The following is a 25,756-nucleotide window of genomic DNA, read 5'->3' as shown; positions in this document are numbered from 1 at the left end:
ACCCTGTCCATGTTCACAATTTTCAAAATCAGACAATGAGGAAGGTTTATATATGCAATAAATATGACTGTTACATATGTGATCAGCTCTAACAACCCTCACAACCCACCTGATCCAGGCTGTCCTTCCTTTCAGCTGTAGTGTGGCTGTCATCAGAATCCTTATCCTCATCATCTTCCCTCTCCGTCTCTCTGTCTGTGCTCTGCTCTTTGTCTGCTTCATGAATTGCCCGCTGCTCCTTGCACGTCCTGTCATCACGCTCCTCCTCGCTTTCTGTCAGAGAGTAGTCGACCAGGCGTCGTGGAGTGCGATGTACGGGGATCTTCAGGGGTTTTCTGTTGAGTTTCAGGGCAGGGGAGGAGTCTGCATCGGATGGCTCCTCCTCCACCAGGCCCTCAGGTTGCCGAGACCGGACATACTGGACCAGGCTCTCCTTGGCTGGGGATCTCAAGTGGATGCTCAGCAAGTCTCCATGAGATTCAGTGGGGCTTTGGGGTGGAGTCTCTGTCTCCTGGATGTTCTCCAGGTCACTCATTGACACCTTACTCGCATCTGCAGTAAAGGCAATGCAGGGCGATGGATGATTAAGGCTTGATGCCTCGAGACAGGACAATATAATGGCAACACTCATTAAGTGCAGAGAACAACTCATGATTTTAATGTAAGAAATAAAGACTTCTTTGCAACATTTAATACATGTAATCAACAGAATTATGTTTTACAATACTGATGGATGGTTGATTTTCAGTACTGGCAGAAAGCCAAAGTGAATGTCAAGTTACTGACAAAAATTACAACATATGCATCAGAAGACTGTATCTGCAAAATAATGCAAATGGACAAAATATCTTTCTTTGCTGCATGTGACAAATTATCTCAAATTTACAACCAGCCTAGACTGACTTAATACATAGCAATTAAAGGCATCTGCTTCACTGACTTGATATCACACTGCCGACTACCAACCTCTGTTTCTGGGCACGGCTGGACTAGCTGGGGCAAATCCATCTTCGTTCTTTTTACAGCGGTGGTGCTGGGCATCAATGGTGTTGATGACTATCCTGATCAGAGTCTGCATGATGGTGGAGACAGGGGTGCTGCTGATCTGATACTGAAACATAGCCAGCCATACATAGGGATCAAGAGAGGTGGTGTCACAGTATTTTCACAGGACAAAAAATACTGTTACAATGACTTGATGTGAAATTCCTCATTAAGTTTCCTTCAAAAAACTTAAAAAAAAAGAAAAAAAAAAAAAGAAGAACAGAATATTTCAAACCCTAAACATTTTTTTGTTGAATGTGAATACACGAATATAGTACCATGTACACTGAACTAGAATAATGCAGACAATATAACGCCGACAATATAATGCAGTTCTTCAATACAACAAGATACTAAAAGGGGTCTTATAACTGCTGTTAAGTTTCAAAGAGCGGTATTTCCCACACATGTATTCCTGTATTCCTACAATCCTTCAGACATTAATTCACAAACATGTCAAACATGACCTCACTACTCAGAGCAACTTGATCAGATTGATGAACATCAGTATACCTTGTAGAGAATGACAAGGAGAGCCATGAGCCATGCCTGGCGTGTGTGAGGCTCCAGGTACCACAGTGTGTAGGTTGGGGGCTGGTAGTCACTGGCATATCGCTGAGGGGACGGGCCGTACTGCAGCAGCAACAGTGATATGGGCAATATCATGTTACCTAACTTAAAGTTCTTATCCAGAACCTGAAAATGAAAAATGAGAAGTGTTTTTTTATTTTTGTTGATGACAATTTAATGTATTTGCTCTTGTAAAATTGATGGAAATGGCAGTAATTTTGTATAAATTGTCTCAAGGTACAATTCTTTTGTCTTGCTGCTTGACATATGCATATCTAGTTGTTATATTTAATTTATTTATTTGATTGGCATTTAACGCTGTACTAAAGAATATTTCACTTATATGACAGCTGCCAGCATTATGGTGTGATGAAACCAGGCAGTGCCCAGGAGAAACCCATGACTATCTGCAAGTGGCTGTCAGACCTTCCCACATACTCCCAGAGAGGAAGCCATTGTACTGACATGGAGAGCTTTATATACCCAATACTGCTAATACTGGGCATGGCAAAATACTCAGAAAACAATAACTTGACACCATGACATTGTTTCCTAGTGGTAAACCAGTTTTAATGCATGATGCTTCTGCTCTGGATTGTCATGCAAAAGATACAAGACAAAATGTCCCACCCATTCAAAGCATATTGATACTGGGTGGATATGTACTACTATCATGAAGTATCAAGATTTGTAATTTGGAGCTCTCAGGATGAACACAGTGAGGTAAAATGACATGATGAAGGCTTATTATACACACAGATACAAGTACATGTACATATATCAGCACAGCTTTATAACTCACATGTGGTAATCCAGCCAGAAATGCATTGAACACAGCCGAGCACCTGTAAAGTGACAGAAAATGTGACTCAAGAACTCAAGACATGTTGACTAGGCCTGCAAGTCTTCACAATGTAGTAGTTCAATGATCTAAAGAATGTCAAACCATTCTTTCAAAATCTGTGCATAACTTAAACTGTTCAATACATACTGTTCACAGACATTTTTTCGACTGATACATATACATCTAATTATGTACATCCGTTACATCACATTTTGAATTACCACTAATATCCTTAGAGGAACTAAAGGTATGCCCACTTTCTATTTCCGAATAAGAATTTAAATTTCTTAATATTAACCTAATTGATTCACTGGAACATCCCACCTTACACACAACTGAGCTAACCTGAGTTTGTAAGGTGGTACACTGAAGGCTTTCTCTGTCTGGTTATAGCCCAGCAACACATTCAGGTGTCTCAGCACGATATTCTGTAAATACAAATCTTATTCTATCATCCAAAGAAATTTATGATAATAAACTTCTTTAATATGAAGGTTAAACATTCACAGGAGTCTGGATATGTAAGAACAAAAAAAAGCATCCATTACTCAAGTCAATAACATAAGAAAACATTCTTCAATCTTTTCGCATGTTTACAAGGTGTTTATTCAAACATATTCTGAAGCCATTATTCTGTGTTCAATGATAAAATCCTACTTTTGCGAAGCTCTGAAACTGGCCCATTCAACCAATGTAGTCTTGTCTCTAAATTCATATTAAAAATGTGCATAAATTTCACTGAAAGTTGCTCTCTCATATGTGAAAAAGTTGAGGAATAAAGATGTCTCTTCTTTGCAGTCTAACTGAAATTTACCTGAGCTTTAAAAGCTGCCCTGTCTTCATTCACTTCATCCTGGTTACATTTAACCATGTACTGAAAGAGAAGACAAGAATTTTGTCAGGAGAAGAAAACTCAACAACAACTAACACAAAAAAGATGCTGAAAACAGTATATAAAAACCCCAAATTTTAAAACCAGAAACAAGAAGGATTATGACAAGAATTACCAGCATTCATGTAAAGACAAATAATTAAGATTATTTCCTTCTTTAAGTACAGATATTTACCATTTGAAAAAAAAAACCAAACAAAAACCTCTACAAAAAAACACCATTATTCCTATATATTTCCGCCCAGTTCACGGCGGTATGTTCAATGATTTCTTCCCCTCACCTTCATAAGCAGGGCGACAAGCTCGTAGACTGTGTTTCTGTCCACCCCTTCAAGGTCCATGGCCCGCTGCAGTAAGGCAGCAAAATTACTCTCCTCATCTGTGAACTCTCTCAATTGTCCTCCTGTTTACAACATACACATTATAGCTTTAATTCACAACATACAGAAGAACACATGTTTTTACATGCATGTTTAACATCGAGAACTTTTTTAAAACTTTTTTTTTTGGCTGTGTAATCCATATTTGCTGTATGTATAAATACAAATGCTGACTTGTGAGCACAGATCGGCAGAGCCAATCCATGTACCAAATACCCCGTACCACAAGTAATAATTGTTCCTGTTCCCTGCCAGTCTCTTCACTTCAATATATGGGTTAATTTGACATTATGATTTATAGTATACCACCAATTTCTTAACTGATAAATTACCTTGAAACATGTAGTTACTGAAACCCCCAAGACCACCAGAAAACTTCCCGGTCAGTCGGCGGCCAAGATTAAATGGAGCAGACTGCTGTCTCATATAAGCCTTATCCTTCTCTGTTGGCACATAAAAAACACACCAAACTTTTATTGTATTCAAATATTTCTTGTTCCAGCAGACCAGAAATTGTTTGCCTGCATAATCAGGTAGATTCTTGAGCCAGGGTTACGTGGTCAACATTTTAACAGTTATAGAATGATGTCGGCTTGTATATATGTATATATATATATATGTATTCATATAAATTTATATTCTGAAGGAGAGAATCAAAGAGTACATGCTTATCATCTATCAATTTGTACAGAAATACTGAAAAAAAAAATGCAATATCTTCAAATGTTTTAGGACGTAACAGATTTGGATTAGTACATTGTAAAGTGCAAAGCATTTCCACAATCAGTGATGATGATAACTGGTGTTAGCTGAGACAAGATTCATACAACAGTGACAGAGTGAAGAGTTCAAGACTGGCATACGAGTTGACATATTGAAGAGTAGATGCACATAAGTTAGTTGTAACTTATAGGGCAAATTTATTCTGCATTATAGGAAGAGTCCATTTAATCTTCATGCATAACAGTGATATGATCTGTCATACACAGAGAGTGATTCTATCCCTGATGATTGTCTATAATCACCTTCTACATTCTAGCCTGAGAAGTCATCAACTGACAATGCACAGGCTTACAAATTTATCCTCTGCCAGTGTTTATTGTTTCACTGTCAGTCAGCAACTTCGCAGAAAAATTTAGATGAAATTTTTTGTACAGCCAAACACCAATCCATTGGACTTTGATGGTGATCGAACAATTTTAGAAACAAAGTTTACGATAGTTTGTGATCTAGTACAGGTAATTCATTAAATGTCTGGATAAAATTACAGTCATCATCCACGTTGAGAGTGTATTTGTAGCACAAAGAGAAAGATGCACTGTACACTGTGTATATTGTGGCATTCATATCTAGTCTTTAAAATGTAGGAGAAAAATACTCTATGATACATACATGTATAACACATAAATGTAGCTGCAAATGTCATGTTAGTAAAAACTCATCCTTTACCAAAATGGCTGATAATATGCAAATCTGATACCCAAATTAGAAAGCAATCAATAACTAAAGGTGAGTCAACTTTTCAATGAAAATTAAGTAACATCTTTATGCAAATAAATTAAACTTTACACTGCATTGTGGGGAAACCAAACTAAATCAAATTACATTGGCCTCAATAAAAGGTGGGAAATTGCAGTTGCCAACTCTAAATTCAATGAGGAAAATAAAATGAAATTTTGCTTCTAAACTACCTTTTCTCATATTATTATCAAACCAAAGGATGATTGTAAAAAAATTATATGGGGAAAAATAAAATGTACCAAGTACATGTACCGCTGCATTTTGTACAATTTTATCATTTGACCTGTAAGTAGCCTGAGGTTAACACATCAAATGAGTCCAAAGCTGAGATCTGTTGAGAACAAATTCAAAGTGGTTGCAGGAGCCAACAGAAGACATGCAGCGCTGAAAGGAAGAGAGCTCTTTAATCATAATGTAGCTGGTCAAAGTGGCAAAAGATGAGCGTAAAATGCTGTCATGCCAGCAAAAATGTAATCCAGGAAAATTTGTTACCCTTCAGCAGTCGCCACTTGGCATTGAACTCTATCAACTTGATACGTGAAGGAGAAGCAGCTGTGTAAAGCAAACACCATACATCATACTTCCAACATCTGCATGACCCAACAGCGAGTATTGCTCAGAATTAAAATGAACTCATAAAATATACTAAGATACAACTATGATTCAATGATACCAGCTAGTACTAGAGGAATACCCAGAATTTGGCCAAAGAGTGAGGGGAGGGGGATTGGAGGGTGAGGGTTGGGGAGGTATTTATAGATGGATATATATTAAAAAGGCAAGTTAAACGCTATGAAAAAAGTAAACAAAACATCAACAACCTGAATGAAAAACGATAAATAAAATAAATCAAGCACAGAAAGATGGAATTTAGAATATATTAAAGTTTTAATCCAAAAATACTACAGCCTTCTTTTCCCCGTTTTTCCATGTGATTATGAAATAAACCTATATGTGCATGTGAATATGTATGTTCATTTTAGTTCGTATGATGTTCATTTTAGTTCTTGATTTGCAGGAACGTTTATGGTTCAATTTATCCATCTGTGTTTGATGTATGAAAACGGTATATATGTACCATCTAATCCAAAGCCAACACCAAGTCCAACCCCTCTGCTTTTCCAAACAGTTTCACACTCAAGGACTAAACTTTACACATATTCTTGGTATTTATCTGTGGCACTGGAAACACAAAATGGGTGCAATACAACATCTCTTGAAATATGAAGTGCCCAGGACACTGAATGTGCTGTGCAGTGAGTTTACAACAACAACAGCAGGTGCTTGTGATGGCAGTACACTGTATGCTGTATCCACATACCACAGTTTGGTAAACTATTGCACATTTGAATAATTTTGTGTTTTCTTGAGCTGTGTCGCCAGTAACTTTTTCGCTGCACCTTTCCCACTAAAGTCGCAGCAAATAAAGAAAGAGTAAAAAAAGTGCAGCAATTGAAAGCAGACCCAAAAGAAGTTAAGTCTACATATCAATAAAGAGAAATTAGTAATCGGAGGAAAAGAATCCAACCATGAAATCTAATACGACTACAGTACATATATTAAAGAAATAAAAGGTGGAAAAAATATGAATGGAAACTATAAGTTTACATCTAGAGATAATATAGATTAATCAAAAGTGAGTACTGTAAACATCTTAAAACATGTATCCACAATTAAAAGGCAATCCAACCTGGGAAAACCAAGCTTTCTTGTTAAAGAGAACTAATTTTCACCGCCTTTGGAAAACTTAAGAAAACATACACAAAATGTCAAGGTACTTAGTTTTTCTCCACAAACCACTGACTACATTAAGCAAATTTGTATGTTGATCATGGTTGTCCCAGTTTGCAGAGAACTACGTTCTACACAAGAATAAAAACCTGTACAAAGAAATATGAAAAAAGCAGTACTAGAAAATATTATGATGACATGATGTAACTGCCAAAAAAGGCTAAGTCAAGTGCTATACATATTTTTACAAATATTGCTGCCCACAATTTCATTTTCTGATTACCCAACTTATTCCCTTATGTCAAACATTATTAAAGGCCCAAGTCCTTTATGTCACACTCTTGGACAGGTCAATTTCAGGATTTCCCTGCTTCTCTAGTTCCTGAATCCTGCAGTTGATCGCGGTGTCTTACATAAAGTTTCATGCTACATGCCTTCCACCAATATGACATCTGGGAGCGCTTGTTAGTAACTTGCCAAAGGTTGACAGTTTACTTTGGACACTCCCCTTTACATGTATACACATAAAACTGGCTGGCATTGTACGAGTGAAAATATCCTGATTACGACAAAAAAACACCCATCAAATAATTAAAGAAATAGAGCCTTGTCTGAAGTTAAGTGACACTGTCACACCAAAACAGGAGTTCTCTTTGTTACTTACAGAAACATATATTCATGAACAACTAAAGAATCATAAACACCCATTAATGGAGCAAATTTGTAGATGACAAATCTGTCAATAACATCAATCAAGTTTTAAACAGGTTTTTACAACCAGAATGGCTTGTATTATAATAAAGTTCTCCTAAAATACATTCATATCAAAAGAAGTAAGATCTTCCTTCACAAAGAACATAGCAGAGTTCAGGATAATGTCACACGTCGTAGTTGTTTATCTTTTCTCACTGTTTTCTGTGAACAATACTACCTTGAACATAAAAATTTTACCTACAATATGTTGATCAGCAGTACAATTAGATGGCCCAAAATATATTCCTGAAAAATATTTAATTCCATTACGTTTTTGCTATTTAGTACACAAACTACTGACAATGCTGGACATTTAACTGTTGAAGTCTGCTCTGTTCTTCACAATATCTGAAGCAATAAATAAAATGGGTCAGATAATTTAAAATAATTAGAATCACTAGCACCTAGATGAATATATAATACAACTGAATATGATACAATTAGAAATGATGACAAATACTGATATGAAGTCATGCATTTACTATCCCTAATAACTAAATACAATGTTCCTGCCAGAGTTATCTACCTTTAGGGGATGCTGTTTTGGTCACCAGATGGAGGGGCACAGAGACTGTGCGCCTGTATGGAGGCTTGGTCTTGAGACTGTCGCTCACTGAACGAATGCTGTCTGTGCGCGCCAGGGCAAATCGTGCTCGATTAAGTTTGCGCAGGAAGTGTTCACTTTCTCGATCACTACTGGAAAGGTCTGGGGAAAACAAGTCAAGCAAGGATAGGCAATGGTACAGGTGACATACATATATCAGCTATGTACATACATGTACGTATATCAGGCAGAGCTATTCAGCTAAACAATTTTGCAAAGTGAAGAAATGACTCCAGAAAGTTTATGCATGTACAAACTCAGCTACCACTTGTGATGTAACTAAAGTGCCAGAAAAAAGTCTGTCATTCCAAAGGTGATTTTCATGCAACAAGTTGCTCAGTAATTAGTATTCAACGCTCTAAAATAAAGAAGTAAAATGTTCTTTGTGCTGAAAGCTGACAATTAGCATTCCTTATGCTACATGTACACATTCCACACTGTTACTGGGGGATTCATTCACACAAAGTTTTCTTTCAGGTGAGGTATTGAAAAAAAAAATCATACTGTAACAATTAATATTAGTGATGTATGGGACTGTAAGTTTATAGCTAGCTGGAACACTAAAGCTTACTACATACAAGTTACAATATAAATCAAGGTGCAAGAAACTATCAAACCTGAGCGTAGAAATCGTAACACAAACAAGCACATTAACAAAGCTTTAGGGTAAAGTGTTCACTGAAAAATGTATGCAAACTAACAAACGCACATTGTGCAGTAGGAATCTTGTACATGTATGACATGCACTTCATCCTAGTTTAGCAATGATGACCACTCGTTAACTGAGTGACAGATGAATGTAACATAGAAGCCCTGTATACCATGTAGTGCAAGTAGATGAGTGCATGACAACAGTGTGTATGAGGATGACCGTGAAACACTATACAAGACATTGGTGATTGTGCAAATCTGGTGCAAATTTTGTGCAAAACAGACGTAATCGCTCTAAAGAATGTTTTAAACTGACAGACTGTTTTTGCAGAAAGCTAAGACAGTCATTGATGAATTGATTCAGTTGTCCTCGTTCAAGCCAAGTTTACATATGAACACACAATGACAATTTTTTTTTTTTTTGAATTTTGTCACATTACAAGACATTCATAGAAATCTCAAATTTGAAATAACTAAATTCATCCTGCAAAAAAGTTGATATACTCAGGCCCATTCATCTGGAATGACCTATACTAAAAGTTGCAAAATCACAAATTTGACCACACTTTTAAGCTATGTCATCACAACTACATAATTTGTACAACTTATTTGCTAAAACAATATGAGGCCATTCCTCCGTCTCCAATAGGGTGTTCTCTATAATGGGATGTTTAGTATGTGCAGGCCTTTTAAAAATTATAAATTACATTTGCAGTATATAAGCTTATATGGAGGCTTTCACTGTAGTGTTAATAACATCCTTGTTGCTTAGATCACTTTGTTCTTTATTCCTTCTTATCCTCAGGTCAAATTTAAAAGCATATTTGCTTGACTGCTACAAGAATAAGTTCACAATATATCATGTCTAGCCATCATTTATTCAGCACTACTACAATGAATAAGCGATATTAAGCTAAAAATTTGTTAGTAGGATAAGGGATGAAACTTCTAGTAATGTTAAGGCTACTTTTTCTGCAAAACAAAGCTTAAACAGCAGATTCATACTACAGATTTTCCTCACAAAAAACATGTGGAAGAATCTAAATTTTAGAACAAGGTGTTCTGCAAATGAAAATCTTAAACACTCTCAGTGGAAACCAGCTATATGCATGACTTTGTGTAAATTTACTGAATCAAAACACAGAAATGTGTGGCTTCATGTGGAAAATCTGCAGCAGGCCCAATTTTAAATTACAGAGAGATTGGTGAGTTGTGCAACCAAATATTAAATAGGGGAGATTTTATAGGTGAACTGAACACAAAAGCCTAAATACATTTCCCCACTGCTCACTTCTGCTCCCCAAAGCTTTCCACTACATCTCCTCCCTATAAGGTGAATGCTATTACATGTAGGTGCTGAAGAGGAAACAGTAAAATGTATATATAAATACATGTATAAGGAGAGTTACAGGGTCCGACACCACTTTTTGGGGAGATAACTCATACTCACTCGACCCCAAGCGTTTAATCCGGCCCTGTGCCAGGGCATAATATATGCCAGTCGCTGATTGGATAAAAAGATTTGCCAGTGAACTTTCTAATACTGTACATACATGTATTTATTAGATTTACATCAGAAGTCATGTGAATTTTTATGATATGTCTCAGGAGTTAGCTCACAGTTTTTAAGTGTTTTTTAAAGAATCATAAAAGCCACATTCACAAGACGAGATCGTCGTATCAACTCCACACGTTCGACAAGTGGAATACAAATCAATCAGCTCTGTTAGCCGTGTTCAGACGATCTGATTTGCTGAATACTACAACCGCATGGAAGAGCATGTCAAATCTGACAGGTGGAATCCACAATCACCCTGTGTGAACGCAGCTTTTAATACCATGTTAAGATGCTGTGCAGCACTGGTCAATGTGAAACATTAAAGTTTTACATGACTTTAATGAATGTGCAAAGTTAAAATAAAATAAATGAATACAAAACTTGGGCAGAATTGAAGATAATGAAATGTTAGTATTATGTAAAAATACAGAGACAAAATGACAACGTTATACTGAGATGAAACTGAAGGTAGTGATGTTAATCCTAATGTGGTCAGACATGGATGGAGATACAGCCTTGTGAAAGAGTTCATTTTCATGCTCCATGAGACATGTTGAAATGTAACATATATGATCACTTGCTATACATCATAGAGGACAAATTTAACAGTACAGCAAACGGTGAGAATTTACATACATGTACTTGACCAAATGTAGAGTGACAAGACAGTTGTTAGTTGTTGGGAGTATCAGATAGACGGATGTGTACTATTAGATCAGCCAGGGGACAAAAAGCAATCCATGTACATGTAGGTTACATGCCAACATCTAGCACGTGGCTCCATGGCCATCTGACAGATTATACCCACACGGTTTGCAGCAGAAGGACTGTAATAGCTACTGAGAAGGATGTTGGAAGTTTCAGTGTTTCATAATTCATTGACCAGATGAACAGTTTAATGTTTATTCTTGTGATATACATATAGATTATGTTTCTGGGCATTCCATAATACAATACACGTAGTATAAAATCTCAGAATGTTCCAGTTTGAAACCCGTTGTCTCATACATGTTACAATTTTTGATAAAATTGAATATAAAAATTTTGAATATAATACATGTTTAATCAAAAGTTCATCACCTATAAGTATCCAACTTCCCTATATCTAGTCTCCACGGCCTTTTACACTTTTCTTCCATCTCTAACACATTATGGGACATATATGCACAGCCATGTATCTTTTTTTTCTCTCTACTGCGCAGCTAACGTTTGAGAAACGGCTGATGCATGGTGGGATCCAAACGTGGTTGAAATGAAATACACTTAAAAAAATTACGAAAGCAGATAGTTTTGTAAAAGGACAACAATGTCTTTTGACAGCAATTGTTTTAAAGTTGCTTGGAAATATAAAAATAGTCAATGGGCTTATAACTGCATACCTACAATAATTATTGAAATTGTAGTTATACTACAAGGAGAATCGGTTTCAATGTGTGGCCAGTTCTTGTAGCAGCCATTTGCAATTAGATTTCTTATGATTCAGTTCACAATTTCCGCCCAAGAGGTGGGCATATTTCTTCACCAGGTGACGTGAGCTTCTACAGATGACATAACATGTGTAATGTGCCGTGGAGACTAGATATAGGTAAGTTGCATACTTCTAGGAAATGGGCTTCTGGATTAATGAATACTTCTTCCTTCTCCATTGAGATCTGAATTCTCAATAACAACACACATTACACTAAGTCCCAATCACTATCTCACAAGTATAGACATATTTCATACCAAGTTTCACAAGCCAAAAACAGACTGAAACACACTGGGCACCATGTGTGTGAACTGACATAGCTGGGTAGGTTGCTGGGTTACCTGTGGGGTACTGTATATCACCGTTACTCTCCAGGTCGAGCTGAGCCTCTAGGGATAGAGTGTCAAAGCGGTTGAGGAAGAACTCCCAGGTGAGGATAGGCTGGGTGGGAAGAGTGCTGGCCAGCAGTCGGAGACGCTGTAGTATCATCACCCGATCAGCAATCACTGTGTCAAACTGGAACTCCAGACACTGGCACAGGCACTGCAAACATACAACACACAAGTCACTGGTTAAGGAGCAGAATTACACATCACTACGTTCACATAAGTATCGTGCAAAAGCTTTTAGGTGTAATGGTGAAATAAAAATTTGGGGAAAACGTTTAGTTTTTTCCCCACAAAAACTTTTTCATTTTTCGTTCATCCTTAAATTTTAACTCTTTCCCTATAATTTATTCCCACTGTGGCACCAATATGCTTCTGCACATGTATGTTCAAGAGAATTATTTATTTATTGGATTGGTGTTTTGTGCCGTACTCAACAATATTTTACTTATACGACAGCGGCCAGCATTATGGCGGGAGGAAAACGGGCAGAGCCCGGGGGAAACCCACAACCATCTGCAGGTTGCTGACAGACCTTCCCACGTACGAATGGAGAGGAAGCCAGCATGAGATGGACTTGAACTCAGAGCGACGGCATTGGTGAGAGGCTCCTGGGTCATTACACTGCGCTAGCATGCTTACCAACTGAGCCATGGAGAGAAGAATTAATAAATACTCTAAGGACAGAGAAACACCCTTCAACCACAATAAAATGTTGTGGGAAGAAAAAGAAAAGCTACACAAATCAAAATTAAAAGCTGAAAGGCAAGATTAATTATAACAAATTTTTACATATCCAAAGCTTAAGTCTTACTTCTTTTATCCAGTTGCCTATACTCAGCTTTCTGTAAAATCAGTCATACTTGCTACCAAAATTGCTTTTAGTCAGCAACACAAGGGACATCTACACATGAATATGTTGGAAGACTGTATTATTTCAAGGAAAATGAAGTTACAACATTTTTTCTACTTCACAATGTTAAAATCCCTAAGCTGGGTTTTGAGGGCAAGAACCCATTGCATCATGTGACATCATAATTATTAAAAAACCAGTGGCATGCTGGATATTGGGCAGAGTTTTGATGGAGAGCGACACCAGTTACCTACAGTGCTATCGATTGCTGTTATATTTAAAATTCTTTACACATTTTAGTATGACATAATGTTGAAGTGAACATGAAGTCAACCACTAAAGCTGAATTAATTAATAAAGTAGTATTCCAGAAATGTTCTAAAAATATTTTAAAAAACTCTGCACCACTTATTAACAAAATAAATAGCTAATAATTGCCAGTACCCAGCCACTTATCTGGTTACGCCAGTTTGCCTTGTTACAGCTATCTAGAGCGATGTCACAAAACCTCTCCCATACCATCGGAATTAAACGATGTGACAACGAGAAACATGTTCCATGTTCAGAAGGCCAATGTTTCTTTTAGTTTGGCGCTCGGTCAAGGCGATGTTCGTGGACACAAGCGTCGTGTTTTAGCGGCCCTGCTCGACGTTGTCCTTCATGGGTGTAACCATTGGGCCTAGCTGGCTCTACCGACATCAGAGAATTTACCAAACATAGCAGGACCTTCTGACTGATAACAGACTCTTTCATTCAGATTTTGAGAAGATATTTTTGTAATAAATGTGACTTTACTAAGGAAAAATAATAATAAGTCACAATATATTTCTTCAAGCAATCACTTTCTCTTGACAGCTCACTCTGACAAGTTACTGTAGTATTCTGCCCAACGTGTACGCTTTTTGACACTGGCAGCCATTCTCAGTTCCCTACACATAAATGTGTTTCAAAATACATCAGTTAAACACTTGAACAAACCGCAAAATCTAATTTATTGTATCAGTATCTGTATATCCACTATAAGAAACCACACTGACTAACGAGAGCTAATAGGTTTTTTTGACATGACAGCCCATTATCACGTGACGCTTTCAGCGCAAGTTCGCAAGTCAGTGCCATATCCCCAATGCAAGAATATTTCACTTATACGACGGTGGCCAGCATTAGGGTGGTAGGAAATCAGGTAGAGCCCAGGAAAAACCCACGCCCATCCGCAGGTTGTTGACAGACCTTCTCATGTACAGGTATGGATTTAGAGATGGATGTAAGGAAATTATAGCCAAGTAGTCCATTTCCAGAAAGTGTAGTGTAGGCTATGTTATTGTGTGGAGTTTGTTCTAACCGCTTGTTGGTGCAGCCATTGTAAAACAAATTACTCTCCCTGCCCATTGTCCAGCATGCAACTTGCTTTTGAAGAATTATGATGTCCTGGGCAGTGAAATCTCGGTGTCGAAACTAAGATTACAGAGGTTAACATTATGAATCAGAAAATGTATTCTAACTGCAATTTCCTTGTAATAATACTGACGTTGCAACAAGTCAATGTGTAGATCTTGGGTTGTTACGAGTCACTGGCTAAAGGAAATTTTGAAAGTGAATCTGACTCCCTGAAAAAAATAGACTACAATAGTAGTAGTAGTAATAGTAGTTACAATTCCCTTGACACATTCCATACCTGAAGTACATGTATAAAGTGGTGATAAAAGGTCAACTTGTTTTGGAGATACCAAACAGAGACCGATAATTTATGTGGAATTCTACTAATTCAAGGGGAACAACTCCAGCTGCAATGTGCACATAAATGCAATGCATGTATGCATTCTTAAACCAAAAGCCATTAATACAGATTTACATTACGAACAGATGTTGAGGTATTCAACAATGATTTACACATTTCACATGTTTTGCATGCACCTAACGTGAAATAAGCGAAAGGCTTAACAAACTTGACCACATTGGACAAATTAACCTGATCTTATTTCTTAAACCTGGCTTTCAACCACAGTAATGGACAAACAACTGCTTTTGAAATCCTTCTCAACAGAAAACCAGAGTATATTCTTGATGAATGGCACCTGGATTCTCTTTCAATAAGGAAAAGCGTGTGTGTGTGCGGCAAATGTGATTTCAATAGCTTGTCATGGATATTCCACCACACTTTACAACTAGCGCTCCAGTCTTGTTTTTGGATACATGCATGCATGAACAGAATCTTTAAAATTCTGTTCTACACCTGTCACTTGTATTCATTAGCTTAGAGTCAAGTCCATATTAAAAAAATTAACAGAAAGGTTACAGTTGTATTATGTGAAATTTATTACATGTGTTTCCTTTTTAGCAGTATGTCCCAGGAGAACAAAATTTCCATTACTGATGACAGATTTTTTTTGCCGACCAGAACCTGCTAAGCACTTCTGGGATTCAGATGCCATGCTTCTGGAAGTCTGTGGATTTCATCACTTAAATCCCTATTTCTGGAGAGAAAACCATTCTACAATTCATTTCGTGTTTTTCACTATTATGGCCTGAGATCTGCATGGAAACCTGACAGAACTAGAACCCAGAAAAGCAAGCGAGGCCAGCTCTCAAACAGAGGATGTAGATGTAAGACCACCAAAGTGGACACTATCAGAGAAGGGTAAATCTGAAATCATCTATCACCCCTCAACTATACACCAACAGACAGCCTGGGCATAGAGCTCTCTGTGCTTAAACTGTCAGCTTACAGAAAGTTATATATACAATTGACAGCCCAATGAAAACTCAGCATGGCAATGCCTTTAGCATGTCTGTCAGTTTACCACGGAGGTACTCCACTCTATCCATGTGTCCAGAAACAAAGGGGGTTTGGCTCGAGATATAAGCTGGATGTTAATTTCCAGGCCATGCAAGCTATGTCAATTTTACCTAAACTAGTATATTATAAAAGAAAAGATAATACCAGATTAAATGTATGTGTCCACTGATTAGGCATCAGACATGCAGTTTAAGAGGCATACCTTTTTGCTTTTGAGACATCATAGTTAAAAATTTTCAAATTCATGCACACTTTTTTGCTGTAAGAAAATAAAAAGTGTCGCTACATTATCAATTTTAACTAATAAGGCACAAGTTATTTCTACAACCTCAGGACGCAAGTGTTTCTGCTTACATCACCTGTACCCTGTTTTGCCTTTTAACTATATTCGCATATGGTGACGCAACATTATGTTTTTTTGGTTGCTCTAACATGGCACACACTATAGTGTAGTAAGAATTAGTCATTGAAATTGGATTTATGAATTTATCACTTACAAACAAATGTTTTAGGTCTACTTCCACAGTTCTTCTCAAATATTTCATTATATTATTTGTTGTTTCTTTTAATCTGCCTTGACATGATCAAATTCTGTTTTGTTTTACTTGTGTAATGTCATTTTAAGATCCACTAGAAGGGCATATTTATGAGTGAATCAAATAGAAATTTCAACAATATTTCACTTTTGAAACAGAACTCATTAGGACCTTGCTCTTACAGCAAAAAAGTCTTCTTTGTAATACAAAAGAGGCAATTAAAAACTTTGCCAAGAATAAAACCTTCTCAATTATGAAGAAGATCCACATGGTAGAGACTACATGGAACATGTACATTTACTGGTATAAGGGATTTTTATCTCTTCTTGGCCACGTAAAAAAGTGTGTATGAAGCTCCTTTCAATTTGCGCTTAAATCTATAAAGTACTTTTTTCCTTAACGAGGAGTTAAAAATACTGTGCAAGTTACTTAACATTCCTCGACCAAAATAGTGTAAAACGGAGCATCACACTGATTCTTTTTCAAGAAATGAACTGTTGCTTGTCGTTTCTTCACTACATAATTCCAGCAAATCTTCACCTGTCAAGGGCTCCACAACAGACAAGACAGTCAGATGATCCAGCTTTATTGGTTTTTAAAAATGGAACTAATTAACATATTATCTTTTTTAAATGCAGCTCACAGACCATAAATATAAATATGTGCCATAAATATTGTATCCTGGGAACTTTAGTGTGAAAATAAAGTTGTTGAGGATCTCCTTTAAGTAACAGAATCAGGTGTATAAACATGTGTGGAGCTACCTATATGATCAATGGCGAAAACAGCTGAAAATGACAGGGGTGCTTTTTTAATAACTAAGTGGATGTGTGGTACAAATATGGTAATCTTGACTTTATGAGTTTAAGAATTGTTGTCTTTATGAGGCAGAGGATTAAGGAACAGACAGACAGAATAACGCTACCTGCTATGATGAAACACCTCTGGTCAATTGTGGCAGTGAGTTAAGAAGTACATGTATATTCAAATCCAGAAGGGTGCATGGATATCATGATTTCATGGATTAAGCCTGGTATTAAGAACGAGGTAATATAGCAAAAACATGAATCCCTTCAGAATTAGTCCTGTTCGTTTTTCATTTCCAATATCCACTTGTTTCCTGTATCAAGTTATACCCAGGTGCTTGTAAGAAATTATACTGAGCCAACTGGTCTGTTTCTCAGCATTTTAATCTAGGTCTTCCCCCATGCCCATATCAGAATTTTCCCACAAGAGATAGCCTGTTGTTGTAGCAGGGTGCCATCTCCACTGTTGGCCACTGAGCAGACTCATCTTTCAGCTATCTGCCTGCTATGTTGTGGAAACTTTAGGAGGAAAGGTGAGGAATATGTGCAGCAAGTGGTGAAACCTAACCTGGAAAGGTGGCTCTGTGTGCCAGCTCCTAACCAACACACCTATGCCATGGAGTTTTGTGCCATTTTTTTTGTCTGCTACAGCTCTCATCTTCATGCTGTTATTATTTACACAGGAAAACACTTTTGGCATGGCAGGAGCAATAGTTCTGGAATTGTCTGGCTGAGTACACCGTTTCCATGGCAATCGGCTAGTAGAAAAATGAGTTTTGGTATGTGTGTTTTTAAGTTTAAAGGCCATCCCCTGCTGACACAGCGCCCCATGCACTGCCAGGTAGAATCAAAGGATGCTCTTCACTTGTGCAATAGGAGATAGGTAAAAAAAGAGGCTCTGAACCCAGTAAGCCCAAGGGTATCTCAATGACTCAAAGCAGCTGTACCATTAGTCTACTGTAGACAACACAGCCCCCAGCCCACCCAAACATCTTAGATATGTCCCCCACAATACGGGCCACTATCTCTGGGGCATATCTCATGGTTTACTGTGGCACAGGGCTAACAGTTGGTTATGTACCTCAACACTTAGCAATTTGAATCATGACTGACAAAGGTAATAACCCCTGGTGACATTACCAAACAGCTGGCACCCATAAGGCATCCAGACAGGTTAATTATAAAGTGAGGGAACTCAGTATGTACATGAAATGATCAGCCCTTCTAAACGCAAACTACTCAATTGTACTTGTAAACATTAAGAATTGTCTAAACGGGAAAATTATATATGCAAGTGCCACATGAACTCAAAAGCTTTCAGATTCATATATCTCTATTCCTACTTGAAGCTTTTAAGATACAACTTTAACATAACTTACGGATTATTCATCCATAAAAGCATATTTGTGAGATAATGTCAACCTTTCTCTAACTTTAGATTTAACCTTGATTTTGACTTCACTCGCATTTTAAGTGAACAAAGTTAAATTGCCTTTCTCCTTCATTTCCTTAGCCAGTTATATTGGGGTAGGGGGCGGAGGGCATACATTTGATTCACACTCACATTGTCAAAAAAAGATGCAAACATCAAGAACAGTTACATAACATAATTTTTTTTAGAAAAAAACAAAATGCTTGCAATCTGCTGAACTTTCAAATATGCAAGCTTGCTATGTACACCATGAAATCTGCCTGGCATCAAGTGCAAGGGCATCACATACCGCATGTCTTATCTCAAATCCACACATAAAAACAAGCAACAGATGCAAGAAGGCTTTGAAGGAGGCAGATTTGATATGATCAGAAGTAGACGAGTATCTAAAGGTTACGTTTATCTTCACTACAGCAGATAGACAACAACTTCAAATTCTGGGGTTATATTTATTTATTTAATTGGTGTTTTATGCCGTACTCAAGAATATTTCACTTTTATGACAGTGGCCAGCATTATGCTGCAAGGAAACCGGCCAGAGCCCAGGGGAAATTCATGACCATCCACAGGTTGCTAGAAGACCTTCCCACGTACGGCCGAATTACATGCAAACAGCGGTTATACCCACAGGCAGAAACTTTAGAGGACCTACAATTCTGTATGGCCAGGCAAAGCTGATCTATAAGACTCAGCCAAAACACAAGGAATGTTTGAAATTAAATCTATGTGAACTTGTCCATGGTGCAGGTCTGGCTGCACAATGTGGAATGTGCTACAGCTACCGTCCAAACAAATTAACCACCAGCTTGTACACTGTTCACACACAAGCTGATGTCTTCCCAACAGGCATGTCAGGTTGGGTATATACACCACTGATAACACCAATATTTGTGTCGCCTCATGAGAAGATCTTCACCATAATCAGAGCAGGACAGAGATGGAATTACCCAGTCTATGATACCATACAGATTTCTGAAATATTTGGTCTCGAAAAATGTGCACATATCAAAATAGTATTCAGGTTTCACTAAAGCACAAGAGAGATAACAGAATCTGTGTGCAGGCTCAATTGTCAATTAAATCAAGGGTTGGATGTACATGACTAAAAGTATAGAGGAAAACATAAACTGTTGCTGACTGGGTAGTACCATGAAGTTTATTCATGGATAATCTGAAAAATGCCAAAATGTGGTCTTACATCTCATCATTTGTCACATGTAAAAATTTCCTGTCAGTGGATCATCATTTTAAAAAAATCAGTTAAGGAAAGTTTTTTTTGGTGAAGTTATACTTTGGGATAATAATAATAAAGCTCTTAAGATCAATATTTTACTGATTTCATTTCCATTCTTACAATGTTTACAACAGCCATAATAATTTGTGCTATTCTTCAAAACAAACAGTGCCGAGTCCACAAAGAGAAATATGTCTTAAGTAAGAGGGTGTCTGCCTTTGACACCAGATCTTAAGCCACAGGACACACACATCTCTGTTTACAACTCTATCACACATGCATGGTTTCAAAATGACAACCTCGCTTTCTTGAACCTAACTGCTAGCATAACTGAAGTAAATACTTTATATGGTTTATCAACAAAGAGATGAAGTGACATGTGCAAAGTTGACGTATGTACCTTATGTGAACACACTATCACATCACCCTTTCATCCTGCAGAGGTCATAAAGAAGTAACATTTGGAGTTGTATTCTAAATGTATACAAAAAACAAAAGCAAACTGCCAAATTAAAGCAGTATATAGCATGAAGTGGACATTCTGGCTGAAGATGTTTAAATCATAGAGCAGTACCTGAATTTTTGGTGAACAAGACTTGTAAAACTTGTAAAAGATAAACTGAACTTAACTGGTCAATGGCCAGCAACTTGTCCAAACATGTCCATCAAATTCTTATTTAGCTGTACGGAAGATCTGGTCATACTTTTCCAGTTTCATGCTAACAAACACCAGCTACCTTGGCCAGAGTGAACTTAACATGCAAATGTTTTCAATGTTAATGGCTGATCAGAAGAAAAAAGATATACAGCATAATGAAACAAGAAGGGCTTAACTTGAATCTTCTTGAATTGCTCAGCTAGGAATCACGAAATGTGAGTTTTACTCCAGCTGTCAAGTTCTAGGCCTGGTGGTAATCAGAGTTTTGTCCAGGAATTTCTTTTTGCACTGAATTCCAGTTATAGCAAAAAAGGCAATGACAAGGATTTCTATAAAGAGTAAATCATTAATAATATCCAAAATATCCTGCCAGCTTCCACGGAACATGTCTTTATTTTTCCACTGGTCAATCACCAAGATATGGCTGCAATACAGCTGAGGTGGCGTGAAACCATAATCATTCATTCATTCTATTAATCAAATCCAAATTATTCACTGACAGGTCTGCAGTATTTTATTACATCAAACAGGTTATATGATTCATTATCAGAGCTGAAATATGGTTCTCAAGGATGTTGCACTTGAGTACTCTTTGACTTAAAATTTTGCTCAAAAAACTGTGTTTTTCAGACAATAAACGTCATAAAACATTCCTTCTTTTTCCCAAAATTAACATTTTTCTAGAAGGATATCATCCTATCTTCTAAACAAACCTCAACATAGCTTTTTAAGATCACTTGATCATCAGAATCAAGCAAAATGAGTAACTTGGTCAAGGATGAAAGTGTCAGGTTTACAGGTGACATAGTATTTATTTATTTTATTTCATTGGTGTTTTTTGCCACACTCAAGAATATTTGACTTATACGACAGGGGCCAGCATTATGGTGGAAGGAAACCAGGCACAGCCTGGGGGAAACCCACAACTATCCGCAGCCTGCTGGCAGACCTTCCCACTTACGCCCAGAGAGGAAGCCAGCATGAGCTAGACTTGAAATTACAACGACTGCATTAGTGAGAGGCTCCTGGGTCCTTTACGCTGTGCTTTGCGCTAACCAACTGAGCCACGGAGGCCCAAGGTGCACATAGTAGGAGTCGGTTTATAGGTGCAAACAACCAGCCAGAGACTGGAGGAAACAACCACTCTTTCAAGGTTCCTGACAAACCTCAGTGTGTACAGAGGCTAAGGACACATCAAGAAGAGGGCTGGCTGAAGACATGCTACCTACCCAGTTAGTGACCTATATGCATTATGATGGGTTCTACATATCACAGGGAGTCCTCCACACCTTAACCTACCCTGAATTTATTTACGTGTATTACGTTGAAGCTGATCTGATTTTCAAATACATGCATGATATTAAGGTCAGTCAAACGTCCTCCTGAAAACCACCGGGAGACAAACATGGCCACAGGCATTTCCTGTTCTAGATATCCCTGAAGTCCAGGACTCCTGTGAACCTCAGGGGATAGTTTAGGGATTGTCAGCTAACTGCACATGCCACTGCACATTAACACCTAACCTACTAAAAAATTTGCTTATCAACTCATAATTCACGTGCAGCTTTAAAGTAAAATTCATGTCTGCTTCAACGATAAAAAAGCAGCTTACTGTATAAGCAAAGTCATATGGGCAGAAAAATCATTTGCTTGTCCTGACTATTTCTGATTTGGAGTAACTAAGAATACTGACAGAACTGAAACACATTTCCCACAATATGTCTCAGCTGTACAGTTGGAGGAAACTATGAGGGAAATTCAAGGTGTTAGACAAAACTCATATCATAAGCTGAGGACCTGGGCCAGATAAACTTCCATCACAATGAAGAACAAATCTCATTTCATAAGCTGAAGAAATGTACCAGTGAAACCTTACATCTAGAACTGTACAAGACAAAACCACATTTCTTGAGCTTAAGAACTTTGCCAGACTGAAAAAGATGACGAATTCCTTTATGTAGAGAAACAAATTCTGAAACCATGAACATTCCGCGAGCAAGGAGAGACATTACAACTGATCATTTAATAAAACACTAAAATTTACAATACAGTAAAATGGTTTACATCTCTAAAATTTGCTTAATTCTTTTACACAAATTATATAACCAATCCACAAACCGCAAAAGGTTCAATACAATGAACTGTTTTCAAGTGGTAAAAACAGAGACAGTTTTATGCAGTTCAATGTGCTTGCTCCAACATGCATAATATATCACTAAAATCCAGACAGACCTCTGGCAATCAAACAGTGGCCAATAAACTATTCTCCACAAGCCTAAAATCTGTGGTTACATACATGAAAACCTGTCATTGTCTCTGCCATTTAATACATAAAAGCTGGAACCTGCTTCAGTGAGGACCACTAAATATTTACATACTTTGCCCTGGGACAAATAAAGTGGAGTCAATAATTTTCCCATGCACCGATTATAAATAAGAAGTTTTAAGTGCGATTTTTTAAAGTGTTCTATTGGCATAAATAAAGAGACTGTCAGCACAAGTTTGCTCAGTGAGGTTGGAAGAGACTGAGGGTCTCCGGTCCAGAGTGTTAGAGCATGTGTGTGTCTGGCAATGTCCTGTTCTCACAGTTGTCCTGGGTGTGGGACAGGCAGAGAAACTGGCCCTGCATCCAACTGCAGGCTGCTGGACAGTCTGTCTGCAGAGGGGAAGGGATACCTCAAACAACGGAGGACTGGCCTCTTGTGGAGGGCTCCCTTAAAGGGCCACTAGCTATTAGTGGCATTGTCCCAGGACCCATCCAAACATTTCAAATGAATGCTGAGGTTTGACCACAATACTGTGGGAGTGACTGTCCTCCCTCACAGCTCTATAATGGCTTTTATTGTACTCATCCCAAGGACTGAAATTGTATCCGGGACAGTGTATACCTGGCAAACAAGTCCTAAATGGTTCTGTATCTATAGACAGAAACATAGCCATCAGGATCATGATAGAGCCATCAAGCATATCACAAACTTAAGCTATATCCCAGAAGAATTACACGAATTTCTTTCCTACACCATGTACCTTAAAGCACTTCATATAGTACATACTGATATGTAAGGCGAAATCTTATTATCCACTTCCTATCCAGCTAATGTAAAATGAAGTTGTATAACCTGAATTCATTGTTATTCACTATCTTTTTTAGCAAGATAAAACCTGTGTAAACTACGTGTAATTATCACAATCTTTTCATGCTGGTTTTGTGTGCCTATTTGTCAGCCCTATATATAATTACCTAAAGTTTATATTATATGGTTTAATTAAGTTCAGCATGTAACATACAAGATGAAAAGTTGTGAAAAGTTTACAACAATAATAGATGCAAGCAAGCATTATACATTCTGAGATCTGAATGGATATCACCATATTTAACAAAAAAGCTAACAAAGCCAGTGGCACTGAATTCTTGTCTATTTACCTCTTTATCCCTTACCCATTTTTTGTAGCTTTACACCAGGGATAAGAATACATAAACCAATAAACACCACCTGTTAGAGGAAGTCAGTCGTAAAATCCAAGCTGAGAAACAGTCATTAGGAAACGCAGGGCAGAAAGTCTTTATTGCCGACATAGAAGCAGGATGTGTCTTATTTCAGATGGATTATAGCTCATTATGGTAGAAGGTGTGTCCAACTCTTTCACCTGAGTGCACAGTTGAGCTTAGTACTGAGGTGGTTAGGGGCCACACAATGACTGACCAGCAACCATTAACCACTATAACCTATTGTGTCACAGGCTAGTGAGCCAGCCTTGATTTGATCTGAGCAAATTGTTAGCATAGGCTTGGGAAACACACAATTGAAGTGGCCCGTCAAAGTGTGGGCCTCATTTAAGATTTGGAGGCATGTCTTTCAGACAACATTTTGAGAAATGGTGAAGAGCTTTGATGGTCAAAGATTTCCACTGATCCCTGCCCTAGGGGCTACAGGAAGGCCCCGCCACAATATTCTTTGACCTTTTTCAGATAAAGCCGTGATCAGAAAATCCAGAGAGGGATTACAGAATTAAAACATTCTTTATAAAGATTACTAAGGATGTTGGAGGGGTTCTCTTTAATTGGATTTGGCCTCTCTGTTCCCCGGGACAAATTCTAGACCTGCAAGAATGACATGCCATTATTTACTGGCTGTATTTGAGTTAGCAGGCCACTTGGCTTTATACTTAAATCTGGTTCATTCAGGTCTGACCATACAGGCATGACCACAGCCATATTTCATGGCCACCCAGTGAGGCTCATCAAGGGCTGGCCATAGTGGGGCCTATCCCACCAATTGTCACATGTCACGGGCTGGGGTAATCTCGGCAGATAGATCACACAATGTATATATCAAGGTGACACCCCTAATGGCTTTACCATTTACAGCCTATTGTTCTACAACATGGGTGAGGGCACAGGCTTAACATCTCTACCACTTACATGCACATGTCCCTCTGCTGGACAGAGCAGAAGGCTGTGACCAGATCAATTGCAATCTGACCAGGCTGGACACTCTCCAGATGTATAAACATTTACACTGTACATTCCACATCTTGCAAAGCTCTGGGCTCTGGGACAAACTTACTTAATATATTCTAAACATTTGATATCCAAACACCATTGGTCCCCTCATGATGTAAAAATGTCATCATTTTTGTTTCTTGTGTTTGTTCCATTATAGGCACCAGGTACAACACAATTAACAGGGAGAAAGGGTCAAGGCAATTATTTAGCAGTAACATGTTGTAAATGAAGTTGTAAGATATACTTGTACAGCACGTGAGTTAAATGAAAAACAAATAATCTTGTTTTCTTTCTCTTCAGTTATACAAGATCTTTCCTTAATTTTGGTAGCATTCAAAATCCTTTTTTCCGCAGAACTGTAATTTTTCCAAATTTGAAAATCACTGTTAACAAGACAAACTTGTTACACACACGTCGTTTTCAAGCTATGGCAAAGCACTGAAACATAGGGCAAAGCCCTGAAACATAGGGCAAAGCACTGAAACATACATGTCTTGAGCAGTGCTGAAAATGGGATGAGAATGTTATTTT

The 25,756-nt window shown here is 37.7% G+C and overlaps 1 protein-coding gene across 4 annotated transcripts in view; it reads right to left on the bottom strand.

Moving 5' to 3' along the window:
* LOC135468008 (protein unc-79 homolog) overlaps nt 1–25,756 on the bottom strand; it is a 117,243-nt gene that overhangs the window by 18,959 nt on the left and 72,528 nt on the right. For 3 of the 4 annotated variants that reach the window (XM_064746003.1, XM_064746005.1, XM_064746004.1), the window contains exons 24-34: nt 12,358–12,559; nt 8,262–8,441; nt 5,744–5,803; nt 4,063–4,173; nt 3,632–3,753; nt 3,273–3,332; nt 2,804–2,886; nt 2,417–2,459; nt 1,558–1,740; nt 967–1,111; nt 110–552 (exon numbers count right to left, since the gene is read on the bottom strand). In XM_064746003.1, coding sequence (XP_064602073.1) covers nt 110–552; nt 967–1,111; nt 1,558–1,740; nt 2,417–2,459; nt 2,804–2,886; nt 3,273–3,332; nt 3,632–3,753; nt 4,063–4,173; nt 5,744–5,803; nt 8,262–8,441; nt 12,358–12,559 — 1,632 coding nt within the window. The remainder of the gene's footprint in view (nt 1–109; nt 553–966; nt 1,112–1,557; nt 1,741–2,416; nt 2,460–2,803; nt 2,887–3,272; nt 3,333–3,631; nt 3,754–4,062; nt 4,174–5,743; nt 5,804–8,261; nt 8,442–12,357; nt 12,560–25,756) is intronic. The other variant, XM_064746006.1, reaches the window with a different exon arrangement.

Source organism: Liolophura sinensis, chromosome 6 (assembly GCF_032854445.1).
Source record: "Liolophura sinensis isolate JHLJ2023 chromosome 6, CUHK_Ljap_v2, whole genome shotgun sequence".
Lineage (NCBI taxonomy): Eukaryota > Metazoa > Mollusca > Polyplacophora > Chitonida > Chitonidae > Liolophura > Liolophura sinensis.
Note: the sequence above shows the minus strand (reverse complement) of the source record. Positions and strands in the feature narration are given on the sequence as shown.